This window comes from Larus michahellis, chromosome 1 (assembly GCF_964199755.1).
Source record: "Larus michahellis chromosome 1, bLarMic1.1, whole genome shotgun sequence".
In the NCBI taxonomy this organism is placed as follows: Eukaryota; Metazoa; Chordata; class Aves; order Charadriiformes; family Laridae; genus Larus; species Larus michahellis.
In genome coordinates this window covers 82,916,082-82,942,408 of record NC_133896.1, presented here as the reverse complement: position 1 = coordinate 82,942,408, position 26,327 = coordinate 82,916,082, and the positions used below count along the sequence as shown (strand labels likewise).

General features: G+C 42.7%; 1 protein-coding gene across 1 annotated transcript in view; it reads left to right on the top strand.

Moving 5' to 3' along the window:
• Positions 1 to 152: 152 nt before the first annotated feature.
• LOC141737596 (ovostatin-like) overlaps positions 153 to 26,327 on the top strand; it is a 33,794-nt gene continuing 7,619 nt past the window's right edge. The window contains exons 1-28 of the mRNA XM_074572539.1: positions 153 to 181; positions 1,488 to 1,671; positions 2,362 to 2,518; positions 3,396 to 3,448; positions 3,952 to 3,972; positions 4,763 to 4,931; positions 6,166 to 6,250; positions 6,966 to 7,083; positions 7,813 to 7,933; positions 9,325 to 9,434; positions 10,459 to 10,617; positions 11,424 to 11,651; positions 11,850 to 11,907; positions 12,586 to 12,731; positions 13,128 to 13,277; positions 13,977 to 14,147; positions 14,707 to 14,839; positions 16,169 to 16,256; positions 16,968 to 17,196; positions 17,753 to 17,879; positions 19,139 to 19,260; positions 19,918 to 19,969; positions 20,263 to 20,346; positions 21,206 to 21,382; positions 23,127 to 23,208; positions 24,045 to 24,201; positions 24,670 to 24,744; positions 26,037 to 26,202. Coding sequence (XP_074428640.1) covers positions 153 to 181; positions 1,488 to 1,671; positions 2,362 to 2,518; positions 3,396 to 3,448; positions 3,952 to 3,972; positions 4,763 to 4,931; positions 6,166 to 6,250; positions 6,966 to 7,083; positions 7,813 to 7,933; positions 9,325 to 9,434; positions 10,459 to 10,617; positions 11,424 to 11,651; positions 11,850 to 11,907; positions 12,586 to 12,731; positions 13,128 to 13,277; positions 13,977 to 14,147; positions 14,707 to 14,839; positions 16,169 to 16,256; positions 16,968 to 17,196; positions 17,753 to 17,879; positions 19,139 to 19,260; positions 19,918 to 19,969; positions 20,263 to 20,346; positions 21,206 to 21,382; positions 23,127 to 23,208; positions 24,045 to 24,201; positions 24,670 to 24,744; positions 26,037 to 26,202 — 3,451 coding nt within the window. The remainder of the gene's footprint in view (positions 182 to 1,487; positions 1,672 to 2,361; positions 2,519 to 3,395; positions 3,449 to 3,951; positions 3,973 to 4,762; positions 4,932 to 6,165; positions 6,251 to 6,965; positions 7,084 to 7,812; positions 7,934 to 9,324; positions 9,435 to 10,458; positions 10,618 to 11,423; positions 11,652 to 11,849; positions 11,908 to 12,585; positions 12,732 to 13,127; positions 13,278 to 13,976; positions 14,148 to 14,706; positions 14,840 to 16,168; positions 16,257 to 16,967; positions 17,197 to 17,752; positions 17,880 to 19,138; positions 19,261 to 19,917; positions 19,970 to 20,262; positions 20,347 to 21,205; positions 21,383 to 23,126; positions 23,209 to 24,044; positions 24,202 to 24,669; positions 24,745 to 26,036; positions 26,203 to 26,327) is intronic.

The following is a 26,327-nucleotide window of genomic DNA, read 5'->3' as shown; positions in this document are numbered from 1 at the left end:
ACTGCTATGAAATGCCATTTGAATGATAGAAACCTACAAGTGAATTAGATGAATTCTGAAGGGCCTGGGTAAAGTCGGGAGGAGATTCAAGACTAGACTAACAAGTAATACTAATTATCAGGTCTGATATACATCAGCAGTACAGAGAGAGCATGGTGTATGAGGAGGTGTTGCAGGCCAGGTAATGGCTGGTACTAGGGACTATGCTGAATGGCAATCCTAGAATTCTTATTTGTATTTGTATGCGTATTTGTATTTGTATGCGTATTCGTATTCATATTCATACTCGTATTCATATTGGAATGGTACTTGCTGTGCTGTCATGACTTACAGAGCACTGACAATGTGCATGGATTTATCCAAACAGAAGATTTCAGCCACCATTTTCAAAAATACACCAACATTAGAGATATAATGGTCTTCTCAGAAGTTCTGAAGGAAAACACTGTGAAAGTCAGAGGGTTTAGATTTCTCAGATACAGAGTTGGTTTTAGTAATTTTACTTTTGCTCTTTGACTATTGTGCAGTCTGAACTGGACAAGTGAAAATGATAAAAGAAAAGACAATAGGAGCAAGTGAAAAAGCAAGAGAAAAAACCGGAAAGGATCAGATTACCAAAAAAATATTGTGCCATTCATGTTGTACTGCAGAACGAACTCATCAATTCTGTCATACATTATTTGAAAAGACCAGTTTGGGTAGCAGGGAATGAGAGGCCAGAAACAGAACCTTAGCCAAATATAGCAAATCTGAAGGAATGTTTTTCAGAGGAAGGATCTGGGAAAGGAAGGCCTGCCTTCATTATAGACAGTAGTACAACTAAAAAAATCCAATGGCAGGAAGAAGCAAAGGAAGCAACACAGGGAGAGGCATGGGAACAGAACAGGGCACGCAGGTTAGATTGAGGGTTCCCTGGAATATTCTGCAAAACGGAAAATCAGGATGATTTCTTGTGCATCATGCTGATTGACTTATGATATGTGAGTTCTTATCTGGAGGGAGAGATATCCAGAAAAAAAAGAAATTAAAAATTTGTTGCAAGTTAACTAGTATTTTTGTCATTGATCTCAAAAAGAAGCTAAATATCACTCCTCCTTATGGGAGGTTCTACAGGTTTAAGTATACATATAGGTCATGGGAGGATAAATGCAGCTATGTTTGTCAGCTTTTTAAACAGTCTAGTAATTGAAGCTGTGTAAATACCTGGAATAGGAAGACGCAGTATCATGCTGCGTAAGAGACTGCACAGAATGATGTCAGTCTTTTGTCTCAGAAAGAACTGTGAGGGACAAAAAATTGTCATCTGTATGTTCTTAGTATTTTAATCAAAATTAATTAAAAGAAATGGAAATCCTGCCACTGGTTTGGGCAAGCTTTGGACTGTGTCTTCCTTCACACATAGGGCATTTCTGTGGTATTTTCCTCTCCTGTTTGCTCTGACTTTCCTTCATGACTGAACTGTCTGCTCTGGTCTTGCTTTCCTACAGTCAGTATGTGCTGCTGGTCCCAGCGGTAGTGCGGAGTGACTCTCCGCAGACTGCTTGTGTGCAGTTCCACAGCCTCAGTGAGCCTCTGTCCCTGAGCATCGTCCTGGAATATGGCAGTATCCGGCAGACTCTCTTTGAGGAATCCGTGACAAAGAATGATTTCTTCAAGTGCTGCAAGTTTAAGGTATTTTCTCTTTTGAGACTACTTAAGAGGGTGTAGAAGCTTCTGAGTGCAACTCCCCTTGTCAGTGAGGGCAAGAACATGAAGAGTGTGGGCAGGGAATAGAATGATAAAAGATAAACTGCTGGAAAGTCTGACAATACAGACAGGAAAAAGAAAGACATGGGTTGTAGAATCTGGAGAAAGACTTTCCATTTCCATTCAAGGAGTGAATAGAAAAAAGCTTCTGATTGCCATCACAGGTGCATGCGCCCTATGGGACGGTCATAATTGTCAAGCTGGAGAACCCAGCTGGGATGTGGTCATTCCCTTTCTTGTGACTCTGCAAGATCTGGACAGATATGACAAAAAAGTCCCAAGATTAGGTATTCCAGAATGCAGCAGGAGAAAACACCTCATAATTGAGCTATATGGCTGGTGCAATCTGCATACAGGCAGGTAGCTACGTGAGATGAGAAAATGCATAGGACAGGGCATAGTTTAAAACCTTAGTACCTGGTAACAGATTATGGGACTTCCACAACAGATATTCCCAGAGACTAACTCACTGGCAATGATGGGGCATCTCATGACTTTGCACAAACTATTTATGACTCATTTAACAGTCAGTATCTTACTCAAGAACCCTGGGCATAAAGAGACTTCAACATATCTCATTTACCACTTTTCCTCTGGGATTTTGTTTCTCTCCAGGTTCCTCCTGCTGCTTCTGACCCCCTGGCATTCATTTCCTTCTCTGCCAAAGGAACCACAGTCAACTTAGCTGAGAAACGATCAGTGGCGATTGAGAATGTGGATAATATTGTCTTCATCCAGACGGACAAACCCATCTACAAACCAGGGCAAAAAGGTGCTGAGGAGTTTGAGTCAGCTAGTGAACTTGGAAACTGAATGCAAGGGTGACAAGAATGACAAGGACTTCCTCTTGTGGAGGAAAAGGCCATCAACTGCGATGGCCATAAGCAAATCCTTCAGATAGTGTGTAATTGTTATCTGAGTTTGGGCTCATCAAAAGTCAGAGAAAAATAGAACCAATTCACAAAATTGCAACAAATGAGTAGAGTTCATCTGTTTTTACTGAGTTGATTGCATTTACAAGATCTTGAGTTCTGCCAGGTTTACTGAAGTCAATCTCATAAATTGTCCTTAAAAATACAGAAAATAAAAGGTTAAGCTTGGAATTAATAAAATTCATATAAAAATAAAGTAAGCATGTAATCTCCTGTCAGCAGCTGTTTCTACTTAACTGCTAATCTAATTCAGAGTGCTGATTCCATCAAAATATTTAAATAACAGTACTAGCTGTGGTATAGTTAGTTATCTCTTTAGCATAATTATACTTCAGTGCTGCACAGAGTTTACACTTAGAATAAAGACAAATTCTTCCTTCTCTTCTATTTTTTCATTGCATTGGTTTGTATAAACAGTTTTTGAGGAAACTGTCCAAAGAACCGAGTCCCTCAAGAAGAAATGAAGGTGGTACAGAATATTTCTATTTACGTTAGAGGTTACTTTAGTCCCAGGGGGTCACAATTGAAGATATTTCAGCTGACAAGTTTATTTTGGTTTTCTTTTTCACCGGCTAAGATAATTAAATCCTTTCTAGTTCTCCAGGGACTCTTTAGTTCTCCCTAAAAGCCTGAGCAAACTTTTTATCAGTTGTATCTTGAAAGTGACTTACCAGTGCTAAAGTGAACGATCCTTTTTTTGTCCTACATCTTTTACAGTGATGTTTCGTGTGGTCACTTTGAACAGCCAGTTCAGACCTGTTCAGGAGACAGTAAGTATGAGTGATAGTCAAGATTTTTCAAGCACCCTTTTATGGTACCTATTTGCTGAGGCTCTTTCACTTAGAAATTTAATAAAAAGGGTCTGAGACAGGCCTCCTGGTGTTTTTGAAGAACTGCTGTAACTTCTTATCTTAACACTCCATCCCTTCCCTGCCTTTATAGAGGGCAAAGGGTCTGAAAGCACTCCTGGAAATCACTCCAAGGAAAACCTCAGTGCTCAGGTTTTGTAGTCACTTCACTTGCCTCAGATATGTATAAAGAGACTGGATGTTTTTTGTAGAAAAGATAAATTCACCAACAGCTATCCCCTTAAAATTATCCTTTTAATTACAGACATAAGTTTCAAGTTGTTTCCTTGATGCAGTCTTCTGTATCCAAAGAAAGCTGTTCTCAGCCTTCTCTATGTTCTAGTATTTTTCAAGCTCCACAGTTAATTTCTTGATGTTTTGATCATTTTTTTATTTATCTTTTTTCTCTTCTTTTCCTTTTCCAGTATCCCCGAATCATCATTGAGGTAAGAGATGCAACACGTCATTAAAGCACAAGTTACTTTGGAAAGGCTATGTATGCTTCATCATTCCCCATAGTCTTGATAACTGAGGGAGACTCAACCTAGACACGCTGTCTAAAGCCAATGGACTTGAGGTTGAGCAGTGGAGGTGCCCATTATCAAACACTAGAGGAGAAGAAAGAAGCAGAACTGGAGATGTTAGTCAGAGATGACATGGGGTTGTTGCTGTGTCTTTTCTTAGGATTCAAACAAGAGTGTTCAGTGTAGTCTTACTTTGGTCGGACTATGGTAAATGGGCTGGTGAAATAGCCTCATTCTCATGCAGGCGTAAGAACAGTAACTTTCTGAAATGTCATGGTCTGCTAGGGGAGAGGCTAACAATGAATCAGTCTCCTACCGCTTTTCAGATCACTAGATCTCAAAACACCTTCTAAGGGAGGCAAGCATAATATTCCTGTTTTACAGAAGGAGGAGTTGAGTCAGAAAGGTTTATGCAAGAAGACCATAACCTACCGATAAGCAAATTGAGTTCCAATCATATACTATTCCTGGATGATCTGAGCTCATCTGGCAGAGTGCCTAATTTCCAGTTAAACATGAACTTAGGCTTGTTTAATGCACAAACACATCTGGAAAATTAATCCAAAATCAGAGTACTTGTCATCAGCCCAAACGTACATTCACACTGTGCTACACTTAGTCAGTATGCCACGAGACAAAATTTAAAAGAAGGCAAGGAGACAAGAAACAGCATGATAAGAGTTTTAGTACATCTTTTTCTCCCACTCTGCAGGATCCAGAGCAAAACAAGATCTTCCAGTGGCTGGATGTGGTGTCTAAGCATGGAATTGTCCAGCTTTCCTTTCCGCTAATCCCGGAGCCTATTCTGGGGTCCTACCACATCACTGTGGAGAAGAAGTCAGGTGAAAAAGAGTACCAGTTCTTCACAGTGGAGGAATATGGTAAGCAAAGGCTGTGAATTGCCTTGCACCAGCAATGAGGCTGGCTCTGCGCAAGTCACATAGGAGCTGCTAGTGCAGAGTTCAAGTGCTTTGAATTCTCCACTTCATGTCTGAGAAAGAAAGACATGGAGAGAGCTGGGTGGAGAAAGTGAAGGCAAGAAGGGAAAAAATAAATGCTGAGAAAGGCAGCGTTTTCATTAATTAAATTAGGAGTCTAATTCTTTTCTGAGCTTGGCACAAAATCACTGTGATTTTGGGATCCACATCCTATCACTCAGGCCTTACACTCTCCATCTGTTCAGAGGCAAAATAAATGAGTCAGGTCTGTCCTGTTTTGTGGAGGTCATCACTGTATGAAGAGCACTAGGCTAAAATATGCAGAAGAAATCTGAAGATATTATCTTCAGACAGATTAAATAACAGGTATCAGATTGTTACCAGGAGAGGCTGGATAGTCAGTGGAAGCACAGGTTGGAAAACAACGGGTAATGGAGATGCCAAAGCCCTCATAGTGATCTGCTTGCTCTCTGGAATAGACCATTTCAAGGGAATTGCTAAATTTGTTTTGATTTACAAGTTTTCTCATTTTTTAGTGTCAGGTTTTCCTTGGTAGTTCCCAGAGAATGCTTGGACAACTGCCAGTTGCCTGAGTTCTTTGTAAGGGCAATATAAAGGACCTTTCCTGCTTACCCTCCAGAGGTCTTTCATACCTTGCAGTCTCCTGTGCACAGGTGCATGAGAAAAAGACCTTTTTCCAGCTATGTTGTCATTATTGCTGGTGACCTGGGCCAAAAGATAAGTTGAAAAGAGGGATTGACAGTGAACTGTTTGATTTTACTATTTCACTTAATCATTGCTTTTATCCTTCAATGGGGCTGGTTTGCATAACTTCTGTTCTTCAGGGCTTAGCTACTTTGAGCATCAGCATCACTTCCACTTTTCTCTTGAAGGAAATGTACAGCCAATTAAAGTGATTTATCACAGTTCTTACTGTGGCTATTATAATTATTAGTATGATTATTGTTGAATTTTAAAGAAGTTATTCATCTTACCACTAAGAGTTATTTTTTCTCTGATAATATCCTATAGACAGCTCCTAGGTAGACTTCTTTGAACCGTTTCCTCTCCCTTGTTGAAAATGCCTTTGCCAACTGTTTTATTGCTATCTTACACACATATACACCTGCCTGTGGCATGCAACTGCTCATCAGTCATATTCACATTGCATTCCTAGTGCTGCCAAAATTTGAAGTGACAATCAGTGTGCCAAGGAGGATCTCTTTCTTTGATGAAGAAGTCAGGGTGAACGTTTGTGCTTCGTAAGTATCGTAAGTGCTCGTAAGTATTCGTAAGTGCATCGTAAGCTGAGAACACATTTGTGCACAAGAAACACAGGATGGAGGATGGTGTGCCACACTGGGAAGCAGGGACCCTGCTGCTGATTCAGAGTATGGGTTAGACCAATTCCTTTAGCAATGAGACTTCTGTGACATGAAATATGATAACTCTTCTCCTGCTACATAGCAGAATTAGAACTGGGAGAGTCTAGACCTACTTTCTAGCTGTTATTTTTATTATTACAGAAAAGGAGAGAAATAGTACAGAAGGAGACTATATCATTAAGATTCCTGGCTGTGACACTGCCGAAGGGCAAGGTGGCATGGGCCAAAGGGGTGAATATGAATAGGGTTCTTTCTGCGATACACCTTGCTTTGCATGAGGCACTAACGAGAAAAAGCAAGCAGCAGAAAATTATATCCTAACCCTGAGGCCATCACCACTTACCAGCTTCAGACCTTGAAGAATGACTACACCATGACAACAGTAAAGCACGCTTTTTTAACAAGATGCCAGAAACAGCCTAAAAATAGTTGAAGGGAATTCTGCTAGGGCTAACTGGTCTGAATTCCCAGCTGCTCTTCTGCCTGTGCTCTGGGCAGTCCTGAGGGATTTAAAGTCTGCATTGCTCTGCAGTCTTTGCAGGTTTCATGTTAAGTCCACATGGTCGGGTTCTTGTGTCTCTTCCTCTCCTAGGTACACTTATGGCCAACCAGTGCAAGGGAATGCCCAAATCAACGTGTGTCAGCAGCGCTTTTACAGTCCACGATGTGAGCAAAAGAGGAAAGAAACCTGCAAATCTGTCACTGGACTGGTATGATACATAGCAAGGTCTTTCTTCCCCGTCAACTTTACTACCCAACATGTAGCACAGTGTTTGGTGGCCTCATTCATTTCCTGGGTAACACCAGAGAGACAATCACAGGCATGTTTTTTCTCACTATCTCACAGACAACAGTGAAAGACCATGAGGGTATTTGTTACCAATGACCTTATGAGGAGACTTTGGGTTTTCCCTCAGAAAGTGTCAGTAGGAGGGAGGGAAGCTTATGAAACTATAAATTTGTGATCATTCCTAAAGCACTGGAGCTTTGTTCTTACTAAGTGTAATCAGCAGATCTGTACTGGGAGTCTTTGAGGACACTTAATGTTAAGCTAATGATTAGTTTAAATTAATGTTAAGCTTAATGTTAACTTAATGTTAAGCTAATAATTAATTTCTCCATAGATCAGACTCAAAGTGCTCTGATGATAGAGTTAGGGCATCATACAAGATGGGTCTGAGAAGGGACATGAGCATAGAGAGAACTAGCAGGAATGAGGAGCAAAGTTTCCAGGTGCAAGTGTAGATAATATTGAAAGAACGAGCTGTGAAGGAAGCCATGGAGTGAGAAGTGTAAGGTAGGAGGGGGGTGAGTAGAAAGTAGGAGCCAAAGATGTGAGCAGAGGCACGAAGCTCTTCAGAGACCCACTAATACGGATTCAGGAGCAATTTTCCAAACCTTGAGAAAAATGAGTTTTCCCCTTTGTGCTCCTTTTTCAGCTGGGGAAGGATGGCTGCCTCAACACTGTCATCTCCATCAAAACATTCCAGCTCTACCGCAGCTATGCCAGGATGTATACCAGCCTCAACATAGAAAGCATTGTCACTGAAAATGGGACAGGTAATACCACGTGGAAGTTGGGGTAGCTGATTAAAGCTAATAGGTGGTACTTTCTGAGAGGAATCTCCTGGATCCTGACCTATGCAGCAAACAACTAACAATCACCATTTTCTTCACGTAGCTCTCCCTCCAGAGCATCACTATCCCTATAGTTTTTCAAAAGAAACATGAGGGCAGAGCAGCAGATGTCATCTACCTTGACTTCAGCAAGGCTTTTGACACTGTCTTTCATAACATCCTCCTTAGGAAACTCAGGAATTGTGGACTAGACGAGGGGACAGTGAGGTGGATTGAGAGCTGTCTGTGTGACAGGACTGAAAGGGTTGTGATTAATGGAGCAGGGTTGAGTTGGAGTCCTGTAACCAGTGGTGTCCCCCAGGGGTCAATACTTGAACCAGTATTGTTTAACGCATTCATCAACGACCTGGACAAGGGGACCGAGTGTATCCTCAGCAAGTTCGCTGATGATACCAAACTGGGTGGGGTGGCTGACACCCCAGAGGGCCATGCTGCCATCCAGCATGACCTAGACAGGCTGGAGAGCTGGGCAGAGAAGAACCTAATGAGGTTCAACAAGGACAAGTGTAGGGTCCTGCACCTGGGGAGGAAGAATGTCAGGCACCAGTATAGGTTAGGGGTGGATCTGCTGGAAAGCAGCTCTGAAGAAAAGGATCTGGGGGTCTTGGTAGACAGTAAATCATCCGTGAGCAAGCAATGTGCTCTTGTCGCCAAAGAAGGCCAACGGAATTCTGGGCTGCATAGGGAAGAGTGTGGCCAGCAGGTCAAGGGAGGTCATTCTGCCCCTCTACTCTGCACTGGTGGGGCCACAACTGGAATACTGTGTCCAGTTCTGGGCTCCCCAGTTCAAGAGAGACAGGGAACTACTGGAGAGAGTCCAGCATAGGGCAACAAAGATGACTGAGGGATTGGAGCTTCTGCCTTATGAGGAAAGGCTGAGAGAGCTGTGACTCTTTTAGCCTGGAGAAGAGAAGGCTGAGGGGAGACCTTATTAATGTTTACAAGTATCTAAAGGGAGGATGGAGCCAGACTCATTTCAGTGGTTCCCAGTAACAGGACAAGGGGTAACGGGCACAAGCTGGAACATAGGAAGTTCCGATCAAATATGAGAAAAAACTTCTTTACGGTGAGGGTGACAGAGCACTGGAACAGGCTGCCTGGGGAGGTTGTGGAGTCCCCTTCTCTGGAGACTTTCAAGACCTGCCTGGACGCAGTCCTGAGTAATGTGCTCTAGGCAATCCTCCTTTAGCAGGGGAGTCGGACTAGATGATCTCTAGAGGTCCCTTCCAACTCTGAAAATTCCGTGATTCCGTGATTTTTCTGCCCATATCTGATTTCTGTTTCCTCTCCTTTATACTGTGTGCGTCTTGCAGGTATCCAAATGAAAGACTATGACTATGTTGCAGTCAACCAAGAAAATGACAGAGTGATATTCAAGAATATGGATGCCTATTACAAAAGGGGAATTCCTTACTATGGTGAGGTGGGTATCTGAGACGATACATTTAGATCAAAACTTCCTGAGGTCCAGCATGATCATCTCTGCGTCACCCCATTTATGGCTGTCCCCTAACCCTGTGCTGACAACTTCCCATGATAATGCTGCATAACAGCATATTTCTCTCATTACATTAGATGCTCCTAGAGAAAATAAGAAAATTATATCATTCCTGGAGTGTTAGAGTGTTTCTGCAGCTATAGTTAGGGAATGCCTGAAAGATGGGTAAGTCAAAGGTCATATAAGTGGGGAAGAAGAGCCTGCAGGAAACTACTTCAGCAACAGCTGTACTTAAATGGAAGGTAGAATTCACCCTGCATTGCATCACACACTCCCAGGGATGTTTGCTTAAAGCAGTATAGGTGTTGGAGTACATTCTGGCTTCTTAGCAACCTGCACATGCAGGATAAACCCAGGGACAGAAGGGAGGGTGAGCTTTATAGAATCATTGTGATATGCAATGGAGACAGAGGGTATGGACAGATGCCTAGAAGCTGAGAGGTGCTACTGAGCTCCACAGGTTACCTGTGGCCATGAAGTCATCCGATTGCTGTAGGTTTGTTAATCAGTGTTCTCCAAAGAGTATGAGCTCTGGAGTCCCTCTGTTTCTATTTCTTTATGAAGGGAGAGCATGAGACCATCACCTTTCACTCAGTAGTCTTTAACTTATGTAATGGCCCACTGAACTAACGGTCACTGAAGAGGACCAGAGAACTTATCATTAAAAGAATCTTTTATATGACATCATGTATGTAAACAATTCCTTCTGCCTCTGTGACGTATAGTTTGTCCTTGCACTGATAGGAATTGCCTGCCTTTGCCTGTCACAGAACTGCTCCTTCAAAATATTGAGGCATGTTTGCCTCTTAAATACATTTCATTCTTGATTTCTACTCCCTGCAATTGTCCTCACTGCTTAAGTGAGCGTCCTCTGGTGCGCAGAGCATTTCCCGTTCTTTTTGTTTGGTGGTTTTTTTTATTGAATCCCTTGGGTATTCTTTGTGTTCAGATCTCTGTGACAGATGTGGATGGCAAGCCCGTTGCCAATAGGACTCTCCTGCTGGATCTCAATGAAAAATATCTGGCCAACTATACCACTGACAAGAATGGCATTGCTGCTGTTTCCATCGACACGTCCAACTTCTTTGAGCCCAATTTTAAGTTGAGAGTAAGTACATACAGACTTCAGTCTAATTCCTGAAAAAAATGCTTGATTGGAGAGAGGGACTAGAATCAATTCGTGGGTGCTGGCAGGATTGTTTCAGATGAGGAAAGTAGGCAGTCAGTCCACCAAAACCTACAACATGTGTGCAACTGATATGAGAAAACACCAGTGCCTGAGAAGTGGCAGACTGCAGCCCAGGGTTGTTTTGGCGGCAGTGATCTTCAGCACCTCCCTGCTTTTCCCTCCACTCAGCAGCCCTTTCTGCCGCCGTCTTATTTCTCTTTATTCTGTGCACTAGAGGACCTTCCCCACCGGTGGCCCTGTTTTCTGCACCCAGCCTAGATGCACGCCAGCCTCTTTCCCTGCTGATGCCTGCTTCCCTGCATTTCTGCTGTCAGAGACTCATGCCTGTTACCATTCCATAGTCTTTCCATGTTGTCACGCCTTTTTTCTGGTGTGATGGGAAGAGCTGACAAAAAGAAGGCTGTTTGAGAACAATGCCATTCTAACTCACAATAAGTCCTATCAGTTTACACAACCTGTCCCAAGCCTACAAGAATCTAATATAACCTCCCTACCACAATATGCCATAGGTGTCTGGATACGTTAAGGTATCCAGAAGGCCACCTGCTCTGGAGTGGTGAATCACAAATTTTTCACACAGCTCGTGCTCTTGGCTTAAACAATCCCACAAAATCAGCTTCCTAATGGAATTTTTTAGAGGGAAGATGTCTTTGCCTCTCAACTGCCTGACTCTTTTTTATTTTCCACTTTGTTGATTCCCCATGTATGACACTTATGCTTCATAGGTCAGGCAGGCACCAGATGACTGTGCAGACTTCTTCCTCTGGAGAAATGATAATGAACCTCAAGCCTTATTCATTGTCCGGCGTTTCTACTCACGAACCAACAGCTTTGTGAAAATCGAGCCAGTGAACGAGAAGCTCAGCTGTGGCCAGCAGCAAACAATCAATGTTCACTATGTATTGAACAGTCAGGGCTACAGGAATGCCAGACACACAAATTTCTACTATGTGGTAAGTGCTACCTTGACTCTCAAAACACCTCTTTTCTTTAACCTTCTCTTGAACCCCACATAAGGCAGAAATCTCCAGACTAGACAGTGGCTACAGATCACAGCTTGACTTGATAGCCTTTGAAGTCTCTCAGAACACTACTCAAAATCAATGAGACGGTGCTTTTGATCCTGTCTCATGAGTTTTTTCTATGCCCAGGTGATGACAAAAGGGAAAATCATTCTCAGCGGCCAGAAGCAAGTCAGCATCTCTGGTGGTAAGTTATAGACCATATTACTACTGATACTTCAGAGCATTGTTCTGAGCACCAGAGCGTTAGTAAGTTTTGTAGGAAGGAATGAAAGCAGAGAACTGTGGCTAAATCAGGTACTAGTTCTTAAACAACATGACTTGTCACCACTCACAGTATCACTTGCTTTTGCTGCAGCATCTAGCCAGTCCCTCATATCATAATCAAATTTATCTTGTTAGTTGAAAGAGGAAAACGTTGTTGTGACCAAACACAACACAAGGAATGTAACCTTCTTTTGATCTATTTCTTGCCAAGGAGTATTTACATTTTCAGTTATTCATCTCCTTAGCGCAGGAGATTGCCCTGTCTCCTCTGGTGTAGGAGATTCTAGGTTTGAGACCCAAATGCAATGCTGTGCTCTTCTCATAGCAGTTATGCACAGATTTCCCGGTCCAACTTTACTCAGCTCAGACCCCTCTCTGCAAAGCATCCTGCTCTCAGCATCCTCCAGTTTGTATCTGTTGTCTTACTGATGGCAGCTGTTCCTCAGCCTCTGAGCCATGAATCTTCCAGTATTCAACTTCCCTGGTTTTTAAAGGTGCTAGTAGGTTATGGATAGATATGTGGTACTTCCACCAAAGCTGAGGTTTGTCTAATCTCTTTTTTTGACTTCTCCGCCCCTGTTCCATATTCCTTCCACAGCTCCCAGAGGTATATTCTCCATCACCCTGACTGTCACTGAGAAGCTTGGCCCCAGTGCCAGACTGTTGCTGTACACTGTGCATCCTCATGGGGAGATAGTGGCTGACAGCTCTTGGATACGCACCGATGTATGCTTCAAAAACAAGGTGAAAACTTATTCTTTCTTATTAAGGGCTGTATCAGCTGGCTCTTTGCTGAGAGAACAGTTAGGGAATGACTTCATCAAGAGCCCTGCACTCGGGGTGGCCTTTAGGAAAGGAAAAGGTACAGATGTGTCTGGGAGCACGAGTAGCTGTCCCTGGAATTGACACGTGTTCTCAGATTCAGACTAAATTCTCAACGGAGTGGGGAGAGGGAGGTGACTAGGGCATTATAGAGGTTGTGAATTTTTACAGAACGGGGATTCAGAAGGGCCCTCTAGTGGTAAGAGCTCTGCCCCACAGAGAATAGAGTGAGCGCTGGTGAAAGGTGAGATTTAGATCTGTGTGCCAAGCTGATTCTCCTAATTTCTGTGTGGTTGTCTTGGATTTGTTCATTTCCAGCTCCAGCTCGAGTTTTCTGAGAAGCAAGGTCTCCCGGGTTCTAAAGTCAGCCTCCATCTTGAAGCTGCTGCCAACTCCTACTGTGCCTTGCGAGCTGTAGATCAGAGTGTTCTTCTTCTTCAGCCTGAGCGAGAGTTATCTGCTGAGAGCGTAAGCCACATCCCCAGTCCTGTGTTCTTTTGACCTAGGGACATCCATAATGACATTCCCATTCCAATTCCCACTGGTAATCTCTTTGCTGCTGGCTGTATTTTTATCTTTCCCTTGGAAACAGCCGTCTCAGTGATTAAAGAAAGGTCTATGTCAGTTTTACACTTCAAAGACATAAACTGATACTGATTTACTGAGTACTGAGACTGATACTGATTTACTTTTGGAAACCATGGCAGTGTAAGACATATCCCAAGAATATGCCTAATGAAAATCCTTGAAAGCATAGTTCCTCCCAGGGAAGTGATTATGTCAAAATTGCATTTTATGACTCAAATAGGCCTTAGGCCCAGAACAAAAGCTGTAGATGTCAACTAGTACCTTGACAGACTCCAGTCTCCTCTTTACATAACTCAAGAGTAGATGTCTGTGCTTTTGCTCAAATTCACCTCACAAAGCCATTGCAGCTCAGAAGGAGGAGGGCAGAGTCCAACCTGCCCTCCAGACAGATTGCTTATTGACCTCTAGGTCAATAGAGGTTGCTTATTGCTTATTGCTTTTTGACCTCTAGGTAGGCATCAGTAGCCAAACCCATTGCAGTCTATAGGACTTCCCAGTGGCTACCATAAGCTTGGAATATATGCGATTTTGCACCTGTCTGGGGCCTTTCTTGTGTTTACACTAGTTCTCACCTTCCAGGTGTACTACCAACTTCATGTGAGCGATTTGTATGGCTATTACTACAATGGGCTCAACCTGGAAGAATACAAGTCAGAGAGGTGTATCCCAGTTAAAACTACCTTTTTTGATGGCTTGTACTATGAACCTGTGAATGTCAGTCGTGATGGCGATGTCTACAGGGTTTTCAGGGTATGTGCTCTTTGTGGTTCTTTCAGTGGGAGGTATTCCAGAAGAATTCATGCATGTTCAACTTTCCTGGGTGGTGGTTCTTACTGCTAAGAGAAGGCAGATGATGCCTGGAACTGACTAAAGTCTCCGATCACCCAGTTTCTGCCCTCTTATCCCCATCTCTTACTCAGAAAGACTGAAAATCCCTACTAGATATATTCACTGGGATCCTGCCCATGCTTCAGTAGACATTTCTGAAGCAGGACCATGGCCTTGGCTCATGACCTCAGGCATTCCTAGTAGAGATCTGAATCCGTGATGCAGGCCACTTGGTTCCTGATACACTTGCCTCCACTCACCGCTGATCCCATGGCCTAAGACCTAAGATAAGCCCCATCATTACTGCTTTTCACAGACCACCAGGTGTCATGGCTCTATGAGAAAGACATACAGGTTGGAGAGGAAGAGTTGTGACATGCACGGTTGAAAGGACGGGATGAGAGGAGGAAGGAGAGAGATGAGGTGGGAAAAGTGGGCTAGTGCATGCCCTGAGTGACGTGATTGATTCTTTCACATTCAGGATATGGGCCTGAAGGTTTTCACCAACTCTGTGCTACGGAAGCCAGTTCTGTGCAATGAAGACAGATCACATATGGAAGATTACCCTGGCTATTTTGAGCATGATGTCGCCCATAGCGTTGGCTCTAGTCCAGGTGAAAGAAGGTTCATACTTTGTGTCCAGTCCCAGTCTACCTGTTCTTCAAAACTCTTGCCTGTATAAAATAACAGCCAGCATGTTGCGAGTTTTTTAGGGAATAGGACTATGTGTCCCAGTTTGCCTCAAGTAATCTCTTTCTAACAGTCTTTGCACTAGAGTCAATTATCTCTCACTTAGGTACAGGGTGGATATAGAAAAGACAGGGAATACTGGGATGCTACTTCTTTCATAAACTGACATGAGTTTTTCAGGGTTTTTCGTGTCAGAACCTTTCAATAAATCACAATTCAATTAAATATTTAAAAGTAAATGCCAATGCAGAAAAATAGCGCCAATTCCCAATGTCAAGAGTTCACACAACAATTAGCATACTTAGCACATAGTCTCCAAAGCCTTTATAGATCAGCAAGAGTTATGATTACCTTTGTCCAAGTCAGATTGCTCAGTGAAAGAGCAAAAATAGCAGTCACAGGTTGCTACAAGGGAAATTTCAATTCAACACTAGGAAAAAGTTCTTTCCCATGAGAGTTGTGCTACACTAGGAGAGGTTTTATAGGAGGTTTCAGAATCTCCATCGATGCAGGTTTTCAAAACTGAGCTGGACAAGACCCATGAGGAACATGATCTGACTTTGAAGTTAGTCCTACTCAAGGAGATTGGACTAGAGAACTCCAGAGGTTCCTCCCAACCTAGATTTTTTCAATGATTCTGTGATTCTAAGTCCAGCAAAACAAGTAAGTATTGTTATTTCCATGATACGGTTAGGAAATCTGAGGTACCTCCATGCTAAATGAGTTGTTGGACATCACAAAAGAGTGCATGGCAAAACTGGAAAGAGGACCTTGGTTCCTAATATCAAGCCTGTAGTTTGACTATATGAACAAAAGTAGTCTTCCAATGGACTGGATATTTAGCTACAGTTTTAACTACTGAACAGGGTGAAAACAATTGAGTTCCCAGGAAGGTCTGTAAAGCATTGCAGGCTTTGGTGACAACACTGGCTACTGTTGCCCATTTGCAAATCAAAGAGAGCGAGTGACAGAGGACAGGGAACATGCCTTTCTAACTCGATGATGATACTTTTCAATATGAAATGAAGTGTCTTGTGAAATAGCTAAATTTTCTAGTATTTTCCCATGGGAAATTATTTCTTCCCATACACTATGTCTGTTAGAATTTTCCTTTTTTAGGGGAAAAATAATGGAAAAATGCTCAAACAGAATACTTAGTGTTCATTTATGGTGTTGAGCGTGCCTGACAGCAGTTCAGATTCTTCTGGCCTGACCTCTCTAATATTGTACTTTACCCATACACAATCTTCTAGATGAGTCGAGGATTACTGGTGGGGGACCTATTAACACTGTTCGGAAATTCTTCCCTGAGACCTGGATTTGGGATCTCGTTCATACCGAGTGAGTATTTTCACTTCTTACCCCTCATGTGGATTTTTGAGTTGATATGTGTTGCTGCAATGAATTCTGGGAGGAAGCCAAGGAGCATACCTATGCTTTGTAGATGCAAGTCTCCTTTTCCCATCTTTCTCAGTGACCACTGAGCTCCCACATTGTTAAACCTACTTGAACTGTGAATGACAGCTGGTCTGTGCTCTGCCCCCCATCCTTCTGATGGGGAGAAAGAATAAGGGCTAAAAGTAAAAGAAAAGCATTTGTTTAAGAGACAGTAGGAGCAGAACTTGTTATTTTTCATCAAATTTTTAATTCAGCAGCAGAAAACTCAAGTAATTTTGTTTTTCTTTCCAGGCTATCAAAGCATCTGCAATGAGAATATCTCCATCTTAACTATGCACCTAGGGGTGTTCTAGAACATTAATCCAAATTTATTGGTTCTAAACTGTGTGTTTGGGCATTATGGTATTTAAACAAATGGTATTTCTAAATTTAAAAAGCTGATTATTCTTTCAAGTGTTTTTTAATATGTAGTTCACCAGCACCTTCATCTTTACTTCCAGCTTTATAATATTTATTTTTTTTTAAATTTGGAGAGGTATCTTGCAGAAAATGAGATGAAAACAGAAGTACTAACTCAAGCAGGGAGCATATTCTGTAATTCTGCTTGAAAATGCCAAAGATAACTTCTCATTCTGTTTTTCTTATTTTCCTCAGTTCCAGGGGAGAGGTGAACATCTTTTACACCATTCCTGACACCATCACAGAATGGAAAGCCAGCGCTTTCTGCGTGCAGGATGATGCTGGGTTTGGCATCTCCTCACCTGTTTCACTGGCAGCGTTCCAACCATTCTTTGTGGATCCCACCTTGCCATACTCTGTCATTCGAGGGGAAAAATTTAATTTAATAGCCAATGTCTTCAACTACCTCAATGAATGCATCCAGGTATATTAAGTTCCCTTTTACTTCCTATATCGTTTGTCTATTTCCCACAGATCCCAGCATTCTCCTGCACAATGCATCAGAAATGTAGAAATAAGTGTTTAACTTATGCTTTAGCCTGACACAGCTTGTGCCTGTGTCACAACATTAGGAAAATGTGACCGATGGTCACTGTGGCTGGTCCACAGGAGATCCTTATCCCTACATAATTTAGTTCTTCTTTTTGCTTCCTAAGGAAGAACTTGAGCAAATGGTATGGGTACTGTGTTGTGCAAAACACAATACATACTGAGCATGTTGTATGTAGCAGTAACTCGTAAGTAGACTTGACTAATGAGCGCAGACGCCTTGGTATACTTCTGTCAAAAAAAGACACTAACAGTGGGCCAAAAAGAGACAAGTTTGCCACTTCCTCAGAGAAATGCCCCATCCTTCTGTCCTGGTACCATCCCACAGATTCAGATGACAAATAGCTTCCCCAGGAAGTCTCCCTTGTTCTGCAGCGTAACTTTAGGGGCCTGATTCATTTGTAATCTTGCTCCTTCTTTCTTTATCTCAGATCAGTGCCATACTGGCAAAATCGAGTGACTACAAGGCAGAAATCCTTTCATCAGGCGGTGACACAGCAAGGGTGTGTGCCAATGAAAGAAAAACCTATATTTGGGCGGTTAGCCCCCGCAAACTGGGTAAGTTTGTCTTTTCATCACCTTGATATGTCCCTGTTTGATCTTTTTACCTCTGTCACTCCCACCCTTTAATGCAGCATCAAAAATCCACAGGCATGCATTTCTGGACAGCTTCTTTAATTGCTCCACAAATTTAGTATTTGACCTCTGCTAAAGTTTCCTTAGGTTCACTGAATGAGCAGTGAATTGTTCTGGTGTTTTCTCTCTTACGATTTTTGGTAGTCCATTTCCTGTCCATTTCAGGAAGAACTCTTCACTTGCCACATTATGTGTGAAATACTGGCAGGATTTCTCACGCCTGTGATCAGCTGTCAGTTTTGCACCTAACCAACTGCATTCAATAAGAATAAAATTTGCTAATAATTTTGTACTGACTTCTCAACAGGCAAAGACGGCATTGCTCCTCCCCAATTTTACACCTGTGTTAATTCACACTGCCTTCAAGTCAACATTGTCTTTTTAAAAAAAAGCAGTTACAACAGCTTGAAAGTGCAAGTGCTCCAAAAGTTGAAGTACAAAATACTTTTAATTAGTAAAGATTGTTCTCGAAATGAACCACAGATGGACCTTTTTTTAAAAAAGTTTTTTTCTAAAACCCTATAGTCAGTATGACAGACATCCTTCAAACTCACTGAGAAAGATGCAAAATTATAGTGAGGTGAAAACTGGATATGCAGTGAAATAATACTGCAGAGATGAAAAAAAAAAAAAAAGGCAACTTACTGCCTCTCCCTCTCTCCCTGGTAACTCTGATAATAATGCATTTCGTTCCAAGTAAAAAGCTCCCTTGGATTTCCAGTTTGCGATGATTGCAAGGGTGAAGAGAGCAAGCCTGCAAAGCTGCTCACTTCAGGGTTGCTCCTCAGTGCTGCAACCAAGGCTGCTTTTCAGTGTTGTCCCTCAGTTGACAAATTCCATCTGAAGGAAAGAGGCAGCAGAGCTATAACTATTGCAACACTGCCCTAGGCCAGAGAAAACTCTGCACAAGACTAAGAAGAGGCGGAAACTGGTAGAAAGTACTGTCAGTTTTTTGGCCAGGATCACTCCTATTTCGTTCCTCATGCTAGAGCTACAGGCAGTCGCTCCTTGCCACTAGTGGACAGACGTGGACCCTTCATGACATTTTTTTTTACTGAGCCGCCTTCAGAGAGAATACATTTCTCAGCACTCCATCAACCTAGAAGAGGCAGTGAAAAACAGGGCTAACTGTAGACGTTGAAGATAATTTTTTTTTCTTGGGCTGGTGGATGACTTTCTAGGTGAGGTGAAATTCACGATTACTGCTGAGGCCAAACTGAATACCAGAGGCACTAGAAACAGCACATCCCCAGAAGAGGAGACAATTCACAGGGACACCCTGATTCAAACCCTACTTGTTGAGGTACAGTAGGAAATCTGCTTTGTGGAAGTTGCAATTCCTATAGCTGGGGGTTAGGAGCAGCTACATCATGTGAGGAGGCAAGGCAGCTGACACAGATGGAGCTGTGTACAGTAGGCTGCTCCACATGAAAATGAGAGTGTAAATCACAATGATCAGTGGCATCCACTCTCTTCCTGCCACTGTCTCCTTCCTGGGACCGCAAGCATACATGCCCTGACACCCCACAGATGTCAGTAGAGATGCAGCCAGAAGGGAGGAGATTCCATACCTTACCTGTAAGTGCCTTTAGTCTGTGACTCTGATACTGTGGAAGGGGCGGAGGGCAGATATAAAAGGAAAAGGATTTATGTTGAGCACCATAAAGCAGCAGCCACATAGGATTAGTTGGATAGAGTCCCTCTCAGAGGCTGGAAGTGTCTATTTTATAATTGCTTTCTAAGAAGGAAGGCACTCTGGACAGGGTTTTTGGTGAAGGAGAGAGAAGGAGACATAGACCAAGAGATACTCTAGCAGAGATAGGGTAGGACTGGGTACAAGGGGTGCACTGCACACAAAGCCACATCCACATACTGTTTTACACTATTAAATTGTCACGGTTTCATGGTGATGTTCTACGCTTTTCTTCCTCGTTCTGGCCGTTTCCCTGCAATCAAACAGCCTGAAGGTATTGAAAAGGAATTGACTCAGAGCTCCCTCATCTGTACAAAAGGTAAGGCAAGTTCATTCCCTCTTTCCAGGGAGTCAGTGGAACTGCTCCACTCTCTTGTAGGTTTTTCTCCTACAAAACCACAGACCTTTCCAGGGGAGGAAAGAGGGTCTCAGGGTCAAGGTGCTACAATTCAGGATTTTCTGAGATACCTTTGGCTTATTGGGAAAGTCTCTGCAGCATTTTCTTTAACAAGACTGCAGATTGTAACAGTCACTGTAGTAATGCTGACAAAGTGAAGACTTCTGGAAAAAAAGACGATTTTAACAATTTTTGTTGCTACATTTTCTCGTCAGGCATGACGGTTTCTGAACCAGTGTCTCTCAGCCTGCCAAGAAACCTAGTGGAGGGATCAGCCAGAGCTTATTTTTCTGTCGTTGGTAAGTTGAGTACTTAGACTAAAACCAAAAGTAAAGGGCATTTCTCTTTTGCTGCACCAAGTGTCATCATGTATACATGTGCAAAAGTAGTGTAAAGTTGAAAAAATACTTAATCTTGATTTTAGAGGAAATGTTTCCTACTTTGCAAAATGGCAGTTAAAGACAAAAGTTGCTCAGAATTCTCTCATATCAAAAGGGGACAAAATAGTCAAAATATTTAACTTATATTGCATTTCAGATTATACTGCATTAGCATATCCTGTTCTGTACAGTAAAACAGTTAATTCATCTGAAAAGTAAGATAAGGCAGACTTCTCTGAAAAAAAATATTTTGATTTCTTGGAAAGACTTCAGAACTTTGGTGACTGCATAATTTCAGATTTATGCTTTCACGTAATGAAAAACATTTGTTAGGCAATAAATTCCCATAGAATAAGACTTTTAGGTCCTGATCAACTCTGCTAATGTTAAAGTCATTATTAAGACTGACAGTTCTCTCCAGTGAAAAATTTTTGAGGTTCTGAACTCAGATTGCTTTCTAAACACAGTTGTTTTGCATGTCTAGGTCAATGTTAGCTGTGCTGATGCTGTGCAACACAGCCTCTATTAGCCCATCATCATCATACCCCACACATTGTTCTCACATGTACACACAATACAGGAAGCAGGTTGTAAAGGGCAGGGAAGTATAACCCTTCTAAGGGTTCATAGATGTTTCTCAGAACCCATGCCAGCCAGTATCGGTACTCATGTTTTTTTCTCAAATTCTCGGTTTCTCCCAGGTGTCCAGCATCAAAATAAAAAATGTGGGAATTTCAGCCTTTCTTGTAACTGACTTCTTATATCTTTCATTCTTCAGGAGACATTTTGGGTACAGCCCTGAGGAACATGGAGAACCTCCTCCACATGCCTTATGGCTGCGGTGAACAGAACATGGCCTTGTTCACACCCAACATTTATGCCCTGGATTATCTGAATAAAACTGGGCAGCTGACTGAAGAGATTAGACTCAAGGGTACTGGATATTTATCTGCAGGTGAGAAGCTTTCAGATTCTTCCATTTAATATTGTGATTGTGTGCTCTTTAACTTTAAAGCTCTACATGGTGAAGACTGATCTCTGAATACTAGCACCCTGTTTATTGCATAGGAGCAGGCAATGACAGCACCCCGAAGAAGCATGTTGTACTTTCAGGAGCAAAAGCAGATAGAATTAATTGTGGCTGACATTATTTACTAGACATACATTACTTAATATTAAATTCAAAAGTCTTACTGCTTCAGTTGAATAAACAGCAGAACTAGTCCTTTTCTGTGATTAGAAAATATACCGTCTTTATGGTATGATGACTGGAGGGTGGCTAATGTGACGCCCATCTACAAGAAGGGTTGGAAGGAGGATCCGGGAAACTACAGGCCTGTCAGCCTGACCTCGGTACCAGGAAAGATCATAGAGAGGATCATCTTGAGTGAGCTCTCACGGCAAGTGCAGGGCAGCCAAGGGATCGGGGCCAGCCAGCATGGGTTTGGGAAAGGGAGGTCCTGCTTAACCAACCTGATCTCTTTCTGTGACCATGTGACCCACCTTCTGGGTGCGGGGAAGGCTGTGGATGTTGTTTGTCTGGACTTTGGTAAGGTCTTTGACACTGTCCCCCACAGCATTCTCCTGCAGAAGCTGACAAATCATGGCATAGACAAGTGTACTCTTCACTGGGTAAAAAACTGGCTGGATGGCCGTGCCCAGGGAGTTGTGATTAATGGGGTGAAATCCTCTTGGTGGCCGGTCACCCGTGGTGTCCCTCAGGGCTCAGTTTTGGGGCCGGTTTTGTTTAATATCTTTATCGATGATCTGGATGAGGGGATTGAGTGCACCCTCGGTAAGTCTGCAGATGACACCAAACCAGGTGGGAGTGTTGATCTGCTTGAGGGTAGGAAGGCTCTACAGAGGGACCTGGACAGGCTGGATCGATGGGTCAAGGCCAACTGTATGAGGTTTAATAAGGCCAAGTGCCGGGTCCTGCATTGCGGTCACAACAACCCCAAGCAACACTACAGGCTTGGGGAAGAGTGGCTGGAAAGCTGCCCGGCAGAAAAGGACCTGGGGGTGCTGGTGGAGCCAGCTTAACATGAGCCAGCAGTGTGCCCAGGTGGCCAAGAAGGCCAACAGCATTCTGGCTTGTATCAGGAACAGCGTGGCCAGCAGGAGTAGGGAAGGGATCGTGCCTCCATACTCGGCACTGGTGAGGCCTCACCTCGAGTACTGTGTTCAGTTCTGGGCCCCTCTGTACAAGAGGGACATTGAAGTGCTGGAGCGGGTCCAGAGGAGAGCTACCAGGCTGGGGAGGGGTCTGGAGACCAGGTCATATGAGGAGAGGCTGAGGGAGCTGGGCATGTTTAGCTTGGAGAAGAGGAGGCTGAGGGGAGACCTCATTGCCCTCTACAACTACCTGAAAGGAGGTTGCAGAGAGGTGGGTGTTGGCCTCTTCTCCCAGGTGAATATTGACAGGACCAGAGGAAATGGTCTGAAGTTGCGGCAGGGGAGGTTTAGGTTAGACATTAGGAAGAATTACTTTACTGAAAGAGTGGTCAGGCACTGGAACAGCCTGCCCAGGGAGGTGGTCGAGTCACCATCCCTAGAGGTGTTTAAGAAACTTCTAGATTTGGCACTTCAGGGCATGCTCTAGTGGCAGAGATTGTAGGTGGTTTGGTTGGACTCAATGATCTCAAAGGTCCTTCCCAACCATGAAGATTCTATGATTCTACGATTTATTGTGTTTTCAGGGTACCAAAAACAGCTATCATACAAACACCGAGATGGATGCTACAGCTCCTTCGGGACACGAGATAGGGAAGGGAGTGTATGGTAAGTTATGACACTTTCTATTTCCCTAGCACAGGATCTTTAGGCTTTGAAAAATGACCAAATTATTAAGTGATTCTTATTTTTAATAGACTCGATGGACATAGCTCAATTAATTTGGTTCCCCTAGTAAAGGAGAGATTAAGAAACTGGAGACAGTGCAACAAAAGGATGGTAAGATGGTTGGGGGCTGGAGCATGTAGTGTTCAAGGGGAGGCTGAAGGAACTGTTCAGCCTGTAGAAGAGGAGGCTACCGAGAAACCTAGGTAAAGCTTTCTGCTACCTAGATAGGGACTGTAGAAAAGACAAGAGTTAGACTCTTGTCAGGGGTGCACAAGTTTGTCCTTACTCAAGTTGCAACAGGGAAAACTCCAACTGGCTAGAAGGAAAAAAAACTTTCCCCAGGAAAAGGCTGCTGCACTGAGACAAATGCCCAGAGAGGACGTGGATATCTCTATCACTGACAGAGCTCTGAACTTGGCCCTAGTTTAAGCAGGTGGTTGGACTGGAGACTTCCGGAGGTCCCTTCCCACCTAGTTTATTTCGTAATTCTATTAATTAAGATTAGAAATTACTATTATCAGTCATCAAGCTGTGTCTATACTTTACCCTTGCTCTGAAAGAATGGTTCCTGCACAGTAATGCAGAAATTTCATGTCAGTTTTTAATATGAGGATTTTGACTATCTTATTTATTTAAAACTTACAAAACACTCGTTTCTTTTAGCTCAGATATTAGGGCGTAAATTTTATGTCATTTTCTATGCATATTCAGTTGCTGGTAAACCTTCCTGGTCTTGTTCACACCTTACTTGCTTTCTGTTTCTGGTTCACCTGCAGGCTCACTGCCTTTGTGTACAAGTCGTTTGCACAAGCCAGACGCTACATTTACATTGACGACAATGTCCAGACTCAAACTTTGATCTGGCTGGCAAGCAAGCAGAAGTCAGATGGCTGTTTTGAAAATGTTGGGTCACATTTCAACAATGCTTTGAAGGTAACTGAGACAAGACTAGTTCCAAACTTCCAGTCCAGCCATAGGGATTAATTTGGATCATTTCTTCCAGACACAAGCTTATCACCACACTCTTTACCTAGTACTGTTCTCTCGTGTGTTTCACATACGAGCAGGGCATGATTCTTATGGCTGGTATTGATGACGAGGTAGAAACAAGTCGAACTTTCCGAGTCAGAAGTATCAGGCGTTCTTTTCCACCACTGCATTGTGTGTTCAGCCACAGGCTATAATGTGCTTTATTGCACATGTGCAAAAGCCAAGAAAAGGCATGAAATAATTTTGGTTTTATCCTGAGTGAACTTGATCTTTCTTGTTCCTGTGCACACTGCAAGACAGAAATTACTTCTGATCTCTAATCTAACTGTTATCTGAACTATGAATTAATTCATATTTTGTTTCTTTCTAGGACATTTGTACTGACCTGTTCTTTGCTTGTTTTTTCTTCAGGGTGGAGAAGAAGGTGAATACTCACTCACAGCCTACGTTGTGGCAGCGTTGCTGGAGGCTGGACACTCTGCTGAGGTAGGTATTTGATGCTGTTATGCTCTATTAGTCTGGTCAGCGATTTGTCAAACGGTACACAAGTCATAGTCCTCACATCCATATTCTTTAACAATGTGGTAAATACTGATAGTAGGACAGTAGGGTCAGCTGAGGAAATCTGTTTCCAGAACCCTGAAGTTGGCATAAGTATTTGATGAGTGTTAGAAATCAATTATGTGTTTATTTCCTATGGATTAATTTTTAAAATCCCTGAGGAATCCAGTTGTGTTAAAAAATCATTGTCTATGTAGGTGCAAAATCCAGACAGAATTTGCCTACTCCATCCAGAGCCCAGTTTGGAATCTTCTCTGAATTTGCCCATTCCAAAGTCCAAGCTACACAAATCTTCAGTCCTTCAAACTCTGTGCATTTAGACCCAAGCTGTGTTTCTGTTTCCCTTTGTCATTGTCAATAATGGAAGGAAACAATGACCTGCTGGTTGGAATACTAGGCACAGGAATGAGAGCTGAGTTTTGTTCTCTGTAATTTACTTCCTGCATATCCTTGAGCCCCTGTTTTTAGCTGACTTTTGTTCTTTCTAAAATGGGGAAGATGAGAATTGTTCCCAATCTGACAAATATGTTCTAGGCATGCTGAGTTTTACAGGTCCCTCAAATACTGTGGTATGGGGCATCATTTAAGTACCCAAGACTAGCAGGATAAAAACATTGTGTAGAATCAAATAGTTCTTCAGCAACATGAATTAGTTCCCAATATCTTCATAAGAAGCTCCAAAATGTTGTGCCACATCTGTAAGTGAAGCTGCATAGACAGGACAGGATTAGTAGTGTGCTGGTGATGTCTGAGATGAAGTAGAGCTCACAGAGACGGTCTGTAAGGCCAAAAGAGATGAATAGTTAACTTGATAGCTTTAGGTAGCAAATGAGCAATAACATCTATCTGGGAGAGTCTCCTTCATCATGAGGTCTCAATACAATTTAAATAGTTCTGCAAAAATGATTTTTTGGAGCTAAAGCAACCAAGGAACAAAGGATTTACCTGCATAAGGTCACCTTGCAAATCAGGAAAAGAACCAGTGCTCTGTTAGTCCAGCCATGTTGCCCCTAAATAAACACAGAAAGAAGGCAGCACCACTGGAAGGGCATTTTTTACAGGATACACTCTGTACGCCCTTAAACGTGCCATGGATCATGTATATTTTTAGCATGATGGGTCAGTGATGGCAGCTTAAGCAGTGATGGAAATATTTAAAGAGAAGCTGAGACACAAATTCAAGTACCTGACAACCCTACTGTATTTTGCATTACTAGCATCCTGTCGTTCAAAGTGGCATGAACTGCTTGGAGAATGCATTTGATAATGGGGTCCACAACCTGTATAACCAGGCCCTCTTTGCCTATGTTTATGGCTTAGCTGGCAAAGAGGAAAGATGCCAGTTCTTCCTTGAGAAGCTGGACAAGACAGCCACCAGAGATGGTAAGTGTGTTATGGCCATGATACAGGCAGTACAGCTGACGGAATGACCTGTGTTATGATGTAAGCTATTCTGATGTACAGGTTTCATGCCTGCTATGCTACTGAATTTATCTCTAAGAACTTCT